The sequence below is a fragment of the Sparus aurata genome, chromosome 20, assembly GCF_900880675.1.
Source record: "Sparus aurata chromosome 20, fSpaAur1.1, whole genome shotgun sequence".
In the NCBI taxonomy this organism is placed as follows: Eukaryota; Metazoa; Chordata; class Actinopteri; order Spariformes; family Sparidae; genus Sparus; species Sparus aurata.
Window position 1 is genome coordinate 26441301 of NC_044206.1, and position 12995 is coordinate 26454295.

At 38.3% G+C, this 12995-nt stretch overlaps 1 protein-coding gene across 1 annotated transcript; it reads right to left on the bottom strand.

The window, feature by feature from the left end:
• Nucleotides 1-2124: 2124 nt before the first annotated feature.
• Nucleotides 2125-8466, bottom strand: LOC115570778 (stonustoxin subunit alpha-like). The gene is given in 5 exon segments (XM_030399493.1): nt 2125-3435; nt 3437-3471; nt 4045-5505; nt 5866-5966; nt 8371-8466. Coding segments are annotated over 4 exon segments (2100 nt in total). The 5' UTR covers nt 5957-5966; nt 8371-8466; the 3' UTR covers nt 2125-2922.
• Between the last annotated feature and the right edge of the window lie 4529 nt (nt 8467-12995).

A 12995-nucleotide genomic window follows, 5' to 3' on the forward strand; every position in this document is an offset into this window, starting at 1 on the left:
TTCCTACATACCAGCCATTAGAGTTGCATTTTACCGTGATGTTGTTGAGAACAGGCTGTATTCATTTGATATTTCTGTGTGTCGGCCCAAGACACAGTAACAATATCACAATAATATTACATGTATAAAGAGAGTAAAAAAGAAAAGTGGAACCTGTTCTCTGTGACTCTGTTAAACACATGTGTGCACGTTGTTGATCGCTCCAGTGGTTCTGGATGGTTCTACATCCGGTTCACATCAGGACTGAAGGTTTGTATGAAGTGAGATGATTCACTCCGACATACTTCTGCCTACGTCTCCAACTTTTACGATGGAAATAAAGTCAAATTAATATTTTCAGTAACTCATAAATGAAGAATCATCAAGATTAGAACTTCTATGAACAAACTGTGAACAAGTTCATATTAAGACTCCAAAATAAATATTGATTTGTTGTATGTGAGTGACTGAAACAAGTTCAATTAAAAGTAATTAATAACTAAATTAAGAAATAAACCCCCTAAAAACATTGCATGACAACAGAGATGCTGAAAACACTCTGATATGATATAATATATGTGTTTATATGTACAATGTAGTTTTTGACCAATAATTTTGTGCTTAAATTTGAAAACCATTAAAGCTGTTGCGAGAAGTGAAACGACTACAGTAGAATCTGGGACTTATATTTCATCCACCAAACTGACAGAATTGTTGCATGGCTCCATGGACTAATTTATGTCAGTGTGTCCGGTTAACAACAGAGTCTGCAGTATAGGTGGTGAGGGATTTACTGTACTCTCAGAATGACTCTTTTTAAAAGATCAGACTGGAGGAACTCTCACTCTATAAACTGTGAGCTCCGTTTTTTTAAATGGGGAAACTTCAAGATCCCTGAAAAACCTGAACAATTAGTTAAAAGGTCTGATTAACTTCTACTCAAATGCATAAACAATGAAAGTGAAATCTGATAAAGTGTAACCCTCACAATCACAACACCAGAACAAATCCAGTGAAATAACCATCAGATTTAACACCATCAAATAGAATATGAATCTTATTAGCTTTAGAAATGTATTTCCTTCAATTCAAGACATCTTTTTGTATTAAATGAATGTGTCAGCCTTTCACAGAGACTCCAGGATCTCTTTACCTGTGGACGACCAGATCAGACCACCTCAAAAAGAAGCCAGAACAAGAGCTTTGGTTGGAATGTACATAATACACTCCAGTTTTATTTCAGCTTTTGTATTTTTTTGGTTTAAATCACAACAATTCAAAGAAAAAGTAAAGAAATTGGTTTAAATGACAAAAGATTCCTTTTCTCAGGTCAGCACAAACCAAAGGTCAAAAAACAAAAAGGAACAACGTCCAAAAGACACTAAAGACCCTCAAACATGATGACATGTGCACTAAAGATACTCAAACATGATGACATGTGCACTAAAGATACTCAAACATGATGACGTGCACTAAAGATACTCAAAGATGATGATATGTGAACTAAAGATACTCAAACATGATTACATGTGCACTAAAGATACTCAAACATGATTACATGTGCACTAAAGATACTCAAACATGATTACATGTGCACTAAAGATACTCAAACATGATGACATGTGCACTAAAGATACTCAAACATGATGACATGTGCACTAAAGATACTCAAACATGATTACATGTGCACTAAATATACTCAAACATGATTACATGTGCACTAAAGATACTCAAACATGATGACATGTGCACTAAAGATACTCAAACATGATGACATGTGCACTAAAGATACTCAAACATGATGACATGTGCACTAAAGATGCTCAAACATGATGACATGTGCACTAAAGATACTCAAACATGATGACATGTGCACTAAAGATACTCAAAGATGATGATATGTGAACTAAAGATACTCAAACATGATTACATGTGCACTAAAGATACTCAAACATGATTACATGTGCACTAAAGATATTCAAACATGATTACATGTGCACTAAAGATACTCAAACATGATTACATGTGCACTAAAGATACTCAAACATGATGACATGTGCACTAAAGATACTCAAACATGATGACATGTGCACTAAAGATACTCAAACATGATTACATGTGCACTAAAGATACTCAAACATGATTACATGTGCACTAAAGATACTCAAACATGATTACATGTGCACTAAAGATACTCAATCATGATTACATGTGCACTAAAGATATTCAAAGATGATGACATGTGTACTAAAGATACTCAAAGATGATGATATGTGAACTAAAGATACTCAAACATGATTACATGTGCACTAAAGATACTCAAACATGATTACATGTGCACTAAAGATACTCAAACATGATTACATGTGCACTAAAGATACTCAAACATGATTACATGTGCACTAAAGATACTCAATCATGATTACATGTGCACTAAAGATATTCAAAGATGATGACATGTGTACTAAAGATACTCAAAGATGATGATATGTGAACTAAAGATACTCAAACATGATTACATGTGCACTAAAGATACTCAAACATGATTACATGTGCACTAAAGATACTCAAACATGATTACATGTGCACTAAAGATACTCAATCATGATTACATGTGCACTAAAGATATTCAAAGATGATGACATGTGTACTAAAGATACTCAAAGATGATGATATGTGAACTAAAGATACTCAAACATGATTACATGTGCACTAAAGATACTCAAACATGATTACATGTGCACTAAAGATACTCAAACATGATTACATGTGCACTAAAGATACTCAAAGATGATTACATGTGCACTAAAGATATTCAAACATTAAGAAGCATTATATTATTTAACATTGTGACTGACATGATGACGCTTCACAATCAAAACATTTGAATTAGTGATTTCAGTGAACTGAACTGAATCTGAACTGAATCATGTGCTGACAAGTTTACAGACACAGAAAGATGCTGGAGTCTACCCAAACCATGAAGCCTGGGTAAACAGGCTCAGTGAACTTGGTGTGGAAGGTGTAGATGTGGCTCAGAGTGTCAGATGAGACATTATAGTAAGACAGAGTGCCAGCAGACCAGTCCAGATACACTCCCAGACGGGAGAAGGAAGAAGGAACAGGTAACTTATGGCTCTGATCATGTTCTGCAGAGAGTTCTTGTAAACCTACAAATGCCATAACATTGTTGTATCTTAAACCCCAGGACAGTTTATTCCCTCCGAGCTTGGACAGGTCATTTAATCCTTTCCTTGCCATCCCTCTGTAACAAACACCTGCAGTAACTTCGACCTTAGAACTTTTCCACTCCACCTCCCAGTAGCAGCGCCCAGTCAGCTTCTCTCTGCAGAGAACCTGACGCCATTGATCAAATCTCTGTGGGAGGTGAGGATACGACTGTTCTGGTCCTTCTGTCGCCTTCTTGTTTCCCTCAGACAGAGTGAGCTGTTTGTTTGCCTGTGTCTGGGTCCAGAGTGAGATCACAGGCGTCTGATGGAGAGAACGAGACGTGATCATGATCACAGTTCATACTGAAAACACATTTATTGATTATTCTGAACACATTTGAAAGGACAGGCTCATATATTTGAACATCACTCACATGCTCCTACGTACTGTTCATGGACAGTGGTGGAAAGTAAATATTTCACTTTGAGATACTTTCAGTTCCAACTTCAACTGATGATCTTTGACTGTCATGTAGCCAACAGTTAGAGTGGAGCAGTCGCTGCTCATTAAACTCTCAGATCTCAGCCTCCGTCCAGCTGTGTTCTTACAGATAGATATAATAATATCTGCCCCAGATACTTTGAACATATTTTTACTTTTACTCAATTAAAGGGTCTGAGTACTTATTTAACCACTGTGCATCCATAGTACTGTCGCTCATTTCACTTAAGTCTCTCTATAAATCAGTTTCAGTGTCAGCTCCCAGAAAATCTGCAGGACTTTTGTAAGAAAGCTTAAAATGAAGTGTGAGAGTAATAAAAGGAATGAGTAGTCAGGTTTCTGAAGGAGACTCATTTGTTCTTATTTGTCTTACAGTGAAAATAAAATACTTACACCAGAGTAAATCTCTTCTGTCTGTGACACTCTCCACATCAGGGATGTTTGGCTTTGAGAAATCCTCAGTGAGCAGAATGCCGTTCCTGTAGTGGTAGATGGTTGCTCCGGTGTATTTCTCATTTGTGATGGCAGCTACCAGGAAACGGAATCTGCTGTTGCTCTTTAAAGATTTGGCAATATCTTGGAAATATTTGGCTTTTTCTCTCATTTTGGTTAAAACATCACCTGAGTAGTACCATGGGTCTTCATTGGTACTTCCTCTAACTGAATCCAGGTATTGGTCCATCTCATCCAGGCCGGGGTCAGCACTCTGCAGGGAGGTGAAGACGAAGCACAGAGCATCAACGACACCTGCAGCAAGAACCTCTCTGTCCAGCTCTGACTCATCATGGACGATCTTTGTTCCCTCCATCATTTCCACACAGGACCTGATGACGTTGATTTCTCTCTCTTTATGATCCAGCCAATTGTCTAGTTTTTCATGACTGAATGGTGACTTGTTTCTGTCTTCACAGAGTTTCTTTACTGAGCTCTCGTCTTCTTTACCTTCACGGATTGAGGGAAGTTTCTTCGCCACGTTCATCTGGAGGTTAGATACGTAAATATTACAACAGTTTTGGAACTTGTTTAAATCTTCTTGGATCTGTGGAAAACTCTGTACCACTGTGTCTTCCAGAGAATCGTTGCATCTCATTTGTATTTCTCTTAAATCTTCGAGAGCATTCTGCACCTTCCACACTAATCCAACGCTGAGCTCTCTCATCAGCTCAGCTGCAGTCGTGTCAAAGACCTTCAGAGGCGTCAACCAGACCTTCAGAGGAACAGTATTGGTTCCTTTTTCTCTCAGCAGCTTTGGAAGCTCTACATAGGTCTTCACTGCCTCTTCAAATGATGCAGGGTTGCTTTGAAGAATGAAGTCTCCGTAGAATTTGCAGGAGAATTTGTTGGTCAGTTCTTTTTCTTTCTCAGTCAGCTTGATGTCAGCTTTACCCTCAAGATTAAATGTTGGGATCTTCTTTATCGCAGCCTCCATGTGGCCCTGGATGTCCTGAACGCTGCTGTCTTCTAACTTCTCACTGTCAAACACAAAGAAAGCATCTGCCCCATAAAGGATTCCTGTGACTACATGTGTTGCCGTGCCCTTCTTGATGACATCTATCTGTTGTGTGTTCATGGTTTCACCTTGAAACACTGACAACTGATTGAAGTGTGTGGTAGCGTTGTACCGACACGTCACTCTGCTCTGATTCTTGAATTTCTTCTTATCATTCAGATACTTGGCAGATCCTCCAACTTCAACCAGTCCACACAGGAAACTGACCTTCAGTGAAGCTTCAATGTCCAACAGAGAGGACTTGGATTCAATGGAGTCAGATGCAGAGACTTTAAAGTTACTGGATCGTTTAGAGGTTTCAACTGTCTTCTCTTTCAGAGTTTTTTGATCCCACAATGTCAAACCTAAAGAAATTGGAAAACATCAGTTGTGTCATAAAGCAGGAATCACTGTGGACTTGGATCTTGGATCGGCTGCATGATGTGGTCAAAGAATCATATTTCAATTGTGACATGATTAGAGAGGTCAGAGAGAATGATGGCTTTTGGGTCAGAGTTCTAATTTTCACTGAACAAACTATTAAAATCAGGATGATGTGACATTTGTTGGGGTCCAAACAAACATAAATGAGAAAATCTGCAGAACCAGATTTGTGGGCCAGGGACCAGAGCAGCTTGAACAGTTCCTGAACCTATTTATAGATATACTACATACAGTACTGTTTAAAACATATTAGTAGTTCATATGTCAATGTCAAGACTTACCTGGGATCAGTTCATCTTTGCGAGCATCATAGAGCATTCCTAGGGTGAAAGGTCGACCCAGGGCAGCGATGTTCATGACTTCTGAGGACATTTTCTTCAATCTGTTCAAGAGACACCACAACCTTCAGGACTTCATTTACACTGAGAGCTGCTGTGATATGGTTTTTATTAAAATCAGTGTTAAATACCTCTATAAAGCAAGTCTCATAGCTAGTTTCAGCCTGGCTCAGTTATCATTTTCACACCCAGTGCCCACGTTGTTTAAAAAGCAAATGTACTTGTGACATGTTGGACTGTAAGTGAGGTGTGATCAGATGCACTGATGGCAGATTGCTATCTTGTGGCAGCAGAAAGTGACAGCAAGTCAAAGGGCCTATTTAAATGGTCTATAGCACATGGTGGTGGTGAATTTAGGGCGTGTCCAAGTCCATTTTGCTCATCAAACAGCAGATACTCTGGACACAAAGAGGTTGTGTTTAGTCTCTGAATTAGTCATGGATATGTTTTTGACAGAACATAGATCAAACCAATCAGAGCGTCTTCTACCATTCCCTTCAGGAGCCAGGTGAGTTGGACCTGGAGCATGTAAACAGGCACTCGTCTTCTCTGAGGGACGGGGATGTGATCCTCTGCTGCTGGACCCTCTGCCCCGCCATACAACAATCATCTGTCCCATCAACAACTCTGTTTGACTCCAAGTGCAACTGTCCACCGTGATGAAGAATAAATATGTATATAGTCTTTACTTTTTATGTTATTCTATATTTCTGTTATTCTGTTGTGTATTCTATCTTTGCTGTTATCTTGTTTCAGTATCTGTAAGTTGCTGTTACACCTGAATATCTGCGGTGAGAGATCAATAAAGTCTTATCTCTTATCTTGATGTAAAACCAGGAGCACCCAGGGTTCAAGTTAGTCAGGAGCAAAAGTTATAGTGTGTGTGTAAAAGTCATAGACATTAACCACATATACAAGTGAAGTCACTTGTAACAGCAATATCCCAGACTCCCTTACAAATCCAGGGATTTTAAGAGTTGTAGCACAATGAGGAGAAACTTAAGCAATATTATGAAACGGCTATGGCAGATTTTAAATCGCTGGTCCCTTCTTGTAAATTCAGCATTAAATGCACCACATTAAGACTGTTCCTCACTTGGTGACGGTCCAAATGTCTGTTGATACTCCAGGTATGTATTATATAAAATAAGTATTAAATCGAAGAAAAAATGTTGACAGCCCTGGTTTGATCAGAAGATTTCGTAAATGTATATTTTAATCAGTCAGTCCAGCTGACGTCAGGTCAGTGTGTTTGCCAGCCGAGAGGCAGGGACGTATTTATTAATTCAGTTTGAAGAAGACCAGTGTCTGTACAGCATCAGTTAAACAGGTATGGTCATAAAGTTACACAAACAAACGCACATTTACTGACTGTTACAACGAGTGGTGTAAAAACACGTTGTCATGGAAACATTGGTGCTTTTTCATCCTTGGATTGCTTCATCTGGGTAAACTGTGCCTTGTGGCTAACCTTGGTATTCTAGCAGACTGTGGTAGCATGTAAACAGCCTATCAGCTGAACATGTGTTTACTTTATTCACTACGTCAGGCAAAGCTGAACTTTTGTACTGGAAATGTGACTGAGAGAAAGAGAGGTGTTATTATAAAGGTCCATTGACAAATTATCATGATGGCCTTTATATTTCATTACTATATGGTTTAGTCTGCCGTATACAGACTACTTTGCTATTCTATAAATGAGTTGAACATAATAACCTGTGAACCCCCAGACCCCCTAGCATGGAGGGGCCCCAAAATTTATACCCTTTACTACACAGGAAATTTAGAATTTTGGACCTCTGTATTTCTAAAATCCTGTGTACGGCCCTGCTGCCTCCCAGCAGCTCTTTAAACAAACTGTTTCTACTGATTTCAGCATTTACACCACATTAATGAACACATCCACAGCAAACATGTCAATTTATACAAATCCAGTAAACATTAACTAGCAGGCTACTTCTTAGGGGGGAAACGAACTTGGAGAAAGTCACCAGACTCCCTTAAAAAATGCTCAATTTTAAGACTTGTTGATTGGAAGGATCTGAATAAACTTTGTGAAACGCTGTCTGCAACACATTCTTATCTCTTTTGGCTTACTTGTTCATTCAACAAACATTTTACATGAGAATATTTCTTCATTTGTGTAATAAAACGTTGTATCTGTTTGCTCCACTGATAAGGTATATACTCTCTTCTCTCTCTGTCACAAAACACACCTGTTCCACTATTATCCTAACGTTTGTAAGGGTTAGAGTTACTTTTAGAGACCCCAGCAAAGCTCGGATCTGGATCCCTGGGTGCACCCCAGACATCTGCAGCCCATTTGTTAGTGACACATGCAGTGTATGTAAAGAGACGTTACATGAATGTTCCACTCTGTAACACAGACTGGAGTTCAGTCTAAACACAGATCTGTTTCTGTCACCCATCAGCCCAGTTTGTCCTCACCTGGTGAAGTTGTGCAGATCAGCTGAGTCGTGTGTGAGTCTTCTTGACTTCCAACTGGAGCTGCTTGTCTGATGAATTCTGATTCTGGGAGGAAACTTATATACTGTCAGATCTCTCTCTCTCTTCCACTGACTCCTCCCATGACACACCTTGATGTATCATTCATTCATGTAACTGCCTTCAGGACTGAGACCTGTAGTCAGGTGACAATGTTGTTCTTTAAAAAAATAAAGAGATAACTAACTTAGTGTGCTGCCTTCTCTCACTTCTGACAGACTTTGAAAATTGCAAAACAATAAAACAGTCTCAAATAAAAAGTGATCATTCATATTATAACAGTGACGCTGCAACAAACTTTGTATCCTTGTAACCCTCGTTTTGTGTATTTTGTTGATAAATGTGGAGAGGTTGCCACGGAGCGGCTTATAGAGCTTCAGGGTCACTTAGTAGTTGTTCAGTAAAGAAAGTGTAACGCTGATCTCAGAGCATCCCGTCTTTATTCCAACACAACAGTTGTGTATTCATCTTTATTTGTTTTTTGTTTTTGGGCAATTTGTACATTTTCTGCCAATCGAACATATGAATGTATTTACTGCCAGCTTTTATTACATAATATTTAACTGAAAAATAAATCTATTCAGAATGAATGTGTTACCTATTTTTCTTTCTCCATCATACCTGCCAAGTTATATTTATATAAATCATACTTTAAACCCACCAAACTCTTGAGCTACTCCATGACCAGAATGTGTTGACAAAAGCTTCATATTTCAAGAATTACAGTCGGTACAAAAAACATCATTTCTGACTGAAGTGATATTTGAATGGTTGTTGTGGCTGAAAGCATGCAGGTTGAAAACGTGCATGAAAAAAATAATTATTAAGAAGATTTTAATAATACACTAATGACACTGCAGCTCGCTGACATCATGAACCAACAAATGATCAATTACAGTTATTCATATTACATATATATTACATATTTATGGTACATAATTGCAAATGAGAACGTTCAGCCCTGCTGATAAGAGAAAGGTGGTTCTATTCAATGTTCTCGAGGGGAAACTTCCAGAAACTCTCTGAAGCATGAGCACACGCACACACACGCACACACACACACACACACACACACAGCTTCAACACGTTATGTACACTGTGTTTTACTCTGCAGAGTGACTCACCCTGTATATGGTGCTGATGTTGTCACGTGATGTGAAGAGTTCATTCTTTGAATGAACAGAGCAACACCAGTGATTGATGATCCTTTGAGTGCTCTTGAAAGCGTGCTTTTAACCGATTTTGCAATCAGTTGTCTGTAAAATTGTTATAATTTCATTGCTTAGTTTGTTTCATATGTCAATGTAGTTGCTGCAGAGACATTTGTCAGTTTTGAAAACAAACAAACAAACAAACTCAGCACTTTCTTCATCTTTGTGTCGACCAAAAATATTTCCCAGTATCCCAGAACTGGTTATGAGTGGTGTCTTCTCGTGTGAACGGTTACATGTTGATGGTTTGATTAGCACGGCATGTTACTTCATGCTCCTCTGTGGACACACCTGGACATCATTCAGCCATGATGATGAGGCAGACTGTCTTCTTCAGGACCGGCTTCATGGTGGTCGTGGCAGTTGATCTATGTAAGAAAGGGAGTTTTGTCCAGGAACAGATCCAAAACAGATTATTTTATCTGCTTGCAGGGGCGTCATTAGGGTCACCCTTGGCTTGCTCCTAAGGCTGTGGCCAGCACCCCACCCTTCGGACTAAAGGGAGGAATGTTGGGCCTATGCCACATGGCTCAAACAAAGAGAAGGCCTGTAAGGAAAATCAAAAGTCTAACTACTAGGGCCTTATCAACCTGAGGAGTTCAAGAACAAAAGGTCTGAAGCAGGGGCGTCACTAGGTTTTAAGGACATGGGAGGCTCAGCTCCCAAGAGATGCACAGAATGTGAGCGAACGTAGCGCGCGAGCACAAAATTTCATAAACAGCTAACAGACTGGGAAATTATTTATTATTACAGTTTTTCTCGATTGTTTACACACATTTTCTGAAAGCATGCCTCATGCTCTCAGAACTCTACACACAAATCAAAAATCAAACACACACAATGGGCAAAACCCCTCAATTCTCCTGCAAAATTAAACTTTACATTCAAAACAATGTTATTTCTTCTCAAAATGGTATTTTGTTTTCAAATGACACACAAACCATCAAATGAATAGACATTTATAAGAACCAGTTGAACACTGATGTGCTCAGTGTAAAACACTATGATGAATGGAAAACACTTCTTCATTCAACATATTGACTTTGGCCTTTTTTGTTCAGTTACACTTTATACAGTCAGTACATACATAAGTGTGATGTAAAATATTTGAGAATATTGTTTTTATACTCAGAACACACAAATACACGGTAACAGATATATTTTATTTTTCCCACAAACACAATGTACACAGTGTACATCTCAACCAACACAAAGTGCGTATACAACAATATACAGTCTACCTATAAAACAACAGAAGAATTTACTGTACACAGTTACAGTAAAAAAATAAATAAATAAAAAAATAAAAAAACTGTGCAGCATGCTCTCCTCTGTTTCGGTCTGGCCACAGCACCTCATCCACATCACAAGCAATGTTTTCTCTGGCAGAGCAGCAAGAGAAACATCACCTAGCATGGTGAATCAGCCATGAAAAGCACCAACTGCTATATATCCACATGTGTCTTCCATAGCTTGGAGAAGGGGTATACACATTTGTGGATTTCGGTCATACACTTTACAAAAAATTCTCAATAGGATTGAGGAATGGAGAATATGGAGGGAGATAAAGCGTGGTTGGGCAGTGAACCAGTTATGAACCAGAGCAGCCCAGTGGAAACTTACGTTGTCCCAAATGACAACGTACCTGAGCTGCTCTGGTGGAATGAGTGTGTTGTGTCGGTGTCCAGGTGTTTGCCCATGTGATGAGTCAGTGTGCATAGTAGGACAATTCACTTTAGAATTTTGAATGACAGAGTGTTCTTTGTGAAAGCAAGAGATTTTCTTCATGAAAATTGTGCCAAATGCGAGAAGTGTGTAGTGTTTTGAAAAAAGTGTGTTTTAGAACTGCAATTTGAGTGTAAAGCAGGAATTGTGCTTCTAGTTTAGCAGAATTGGTTCAGGGGGTTGGTGCATGAGTTACATGTTGTGATCATTGTGTCTCAAGTACCAGTTTTTGTGTGTAAACAATTGAGAAAAACTGTATTATGTTGATCTTTTTCTCCCTCAGCATCTCCTTCTGCCTGACCCTTTAAGATACATTGAAACACAATGAGTTGAATTAATAACTGATCAACATAGGGGTTAATGCCATGACTTTCGCTCACAACACAATAATTGTTTGCTCCCAAATATTTTGAAGTCGCACAGATTACATTTTGGGCACATATGTCACTAAAACAGTTGTGATTTCAAGCCCTGAAAAATATTACTTAATTACAGTAATATTAAGATACTCTTGAAAATATTTGGGTCAGGCTAATTTGGCTTTTTTATATATATATATATATATATATATATATATATATATATATATATATACATATATATATATATATATATATATATATATATATATATACATACATATATATATATATATATATATATATATATATATATATATATATATATATATATATATATATACATATATATATATATATATATATCTTGGCTTTCTCCACTTTCTAATCATTACTCTCCTCAATATAAGCTCAAGTTAAACTACAACTGCAAGCAGTTATAAACGGGGTCCAAGCCCCCAAGCGCAACTCAGAACCCACGCACCGCAGAGCCCACGGAAGTTGGCCCCAAAGGATGACGGGCTCGGGGCAAAAGTGAGGACACAGGCCAACGTCTGAGCCATGGTATTCCCTGTAATGGGAAGTGCACTGGAAGTGCAAAAGGCTGAATGTGTGCCGATTTGGATTTGTTGTAATAAGCCACGCCCACATTGGCCCACAGTAGGTTTTGCATATGTGGCGACTTAGCGAACTAAATGTGCAGCAGAAGTGGGCGTGTCCTATGTAAGAAAACCCAAGCTCTATTCAAGGAAAATATGAATATATGGTTTGTGAATGTGTTATTAAAATGTGGAAGTTACAGGCAAAAACGTAATTGCATCTATTATAGCGCCACCTAGTGGAGTACATGTGCAATTTTTGGTATGGAAGAACTGTGTCCTATTCTATATGTACCATATAAATTTCAAAGCTTATTTTGTAATAAGCCACGCCCACATTAACCAGTTATGACCACCTTCAACATATGGCGTCAGGATTGGCCCTACATCATGCCGACCAAATTTCTTAAAAATCGGTGTAGCCGTTCAAGAGATATAAAATTCCCATATTTTTAGCGCCCCCTAGTGGCCAAAATTCGCCAAATTCGGCTCATCCCTTCACAGTCTCATGGCAACCAAGGATCTCAAATTTGGTGTTAATAGCATTTAGTTTGACTGAGATATCAAACAGTTTACATTTTTATAGCTAGCTACAGAAATTTTTTTGTTAAAAAATCCAATTTTACAAGTCACAGACTAAAAAACTGACATGCTCACATTTTTCTTCCAATTGT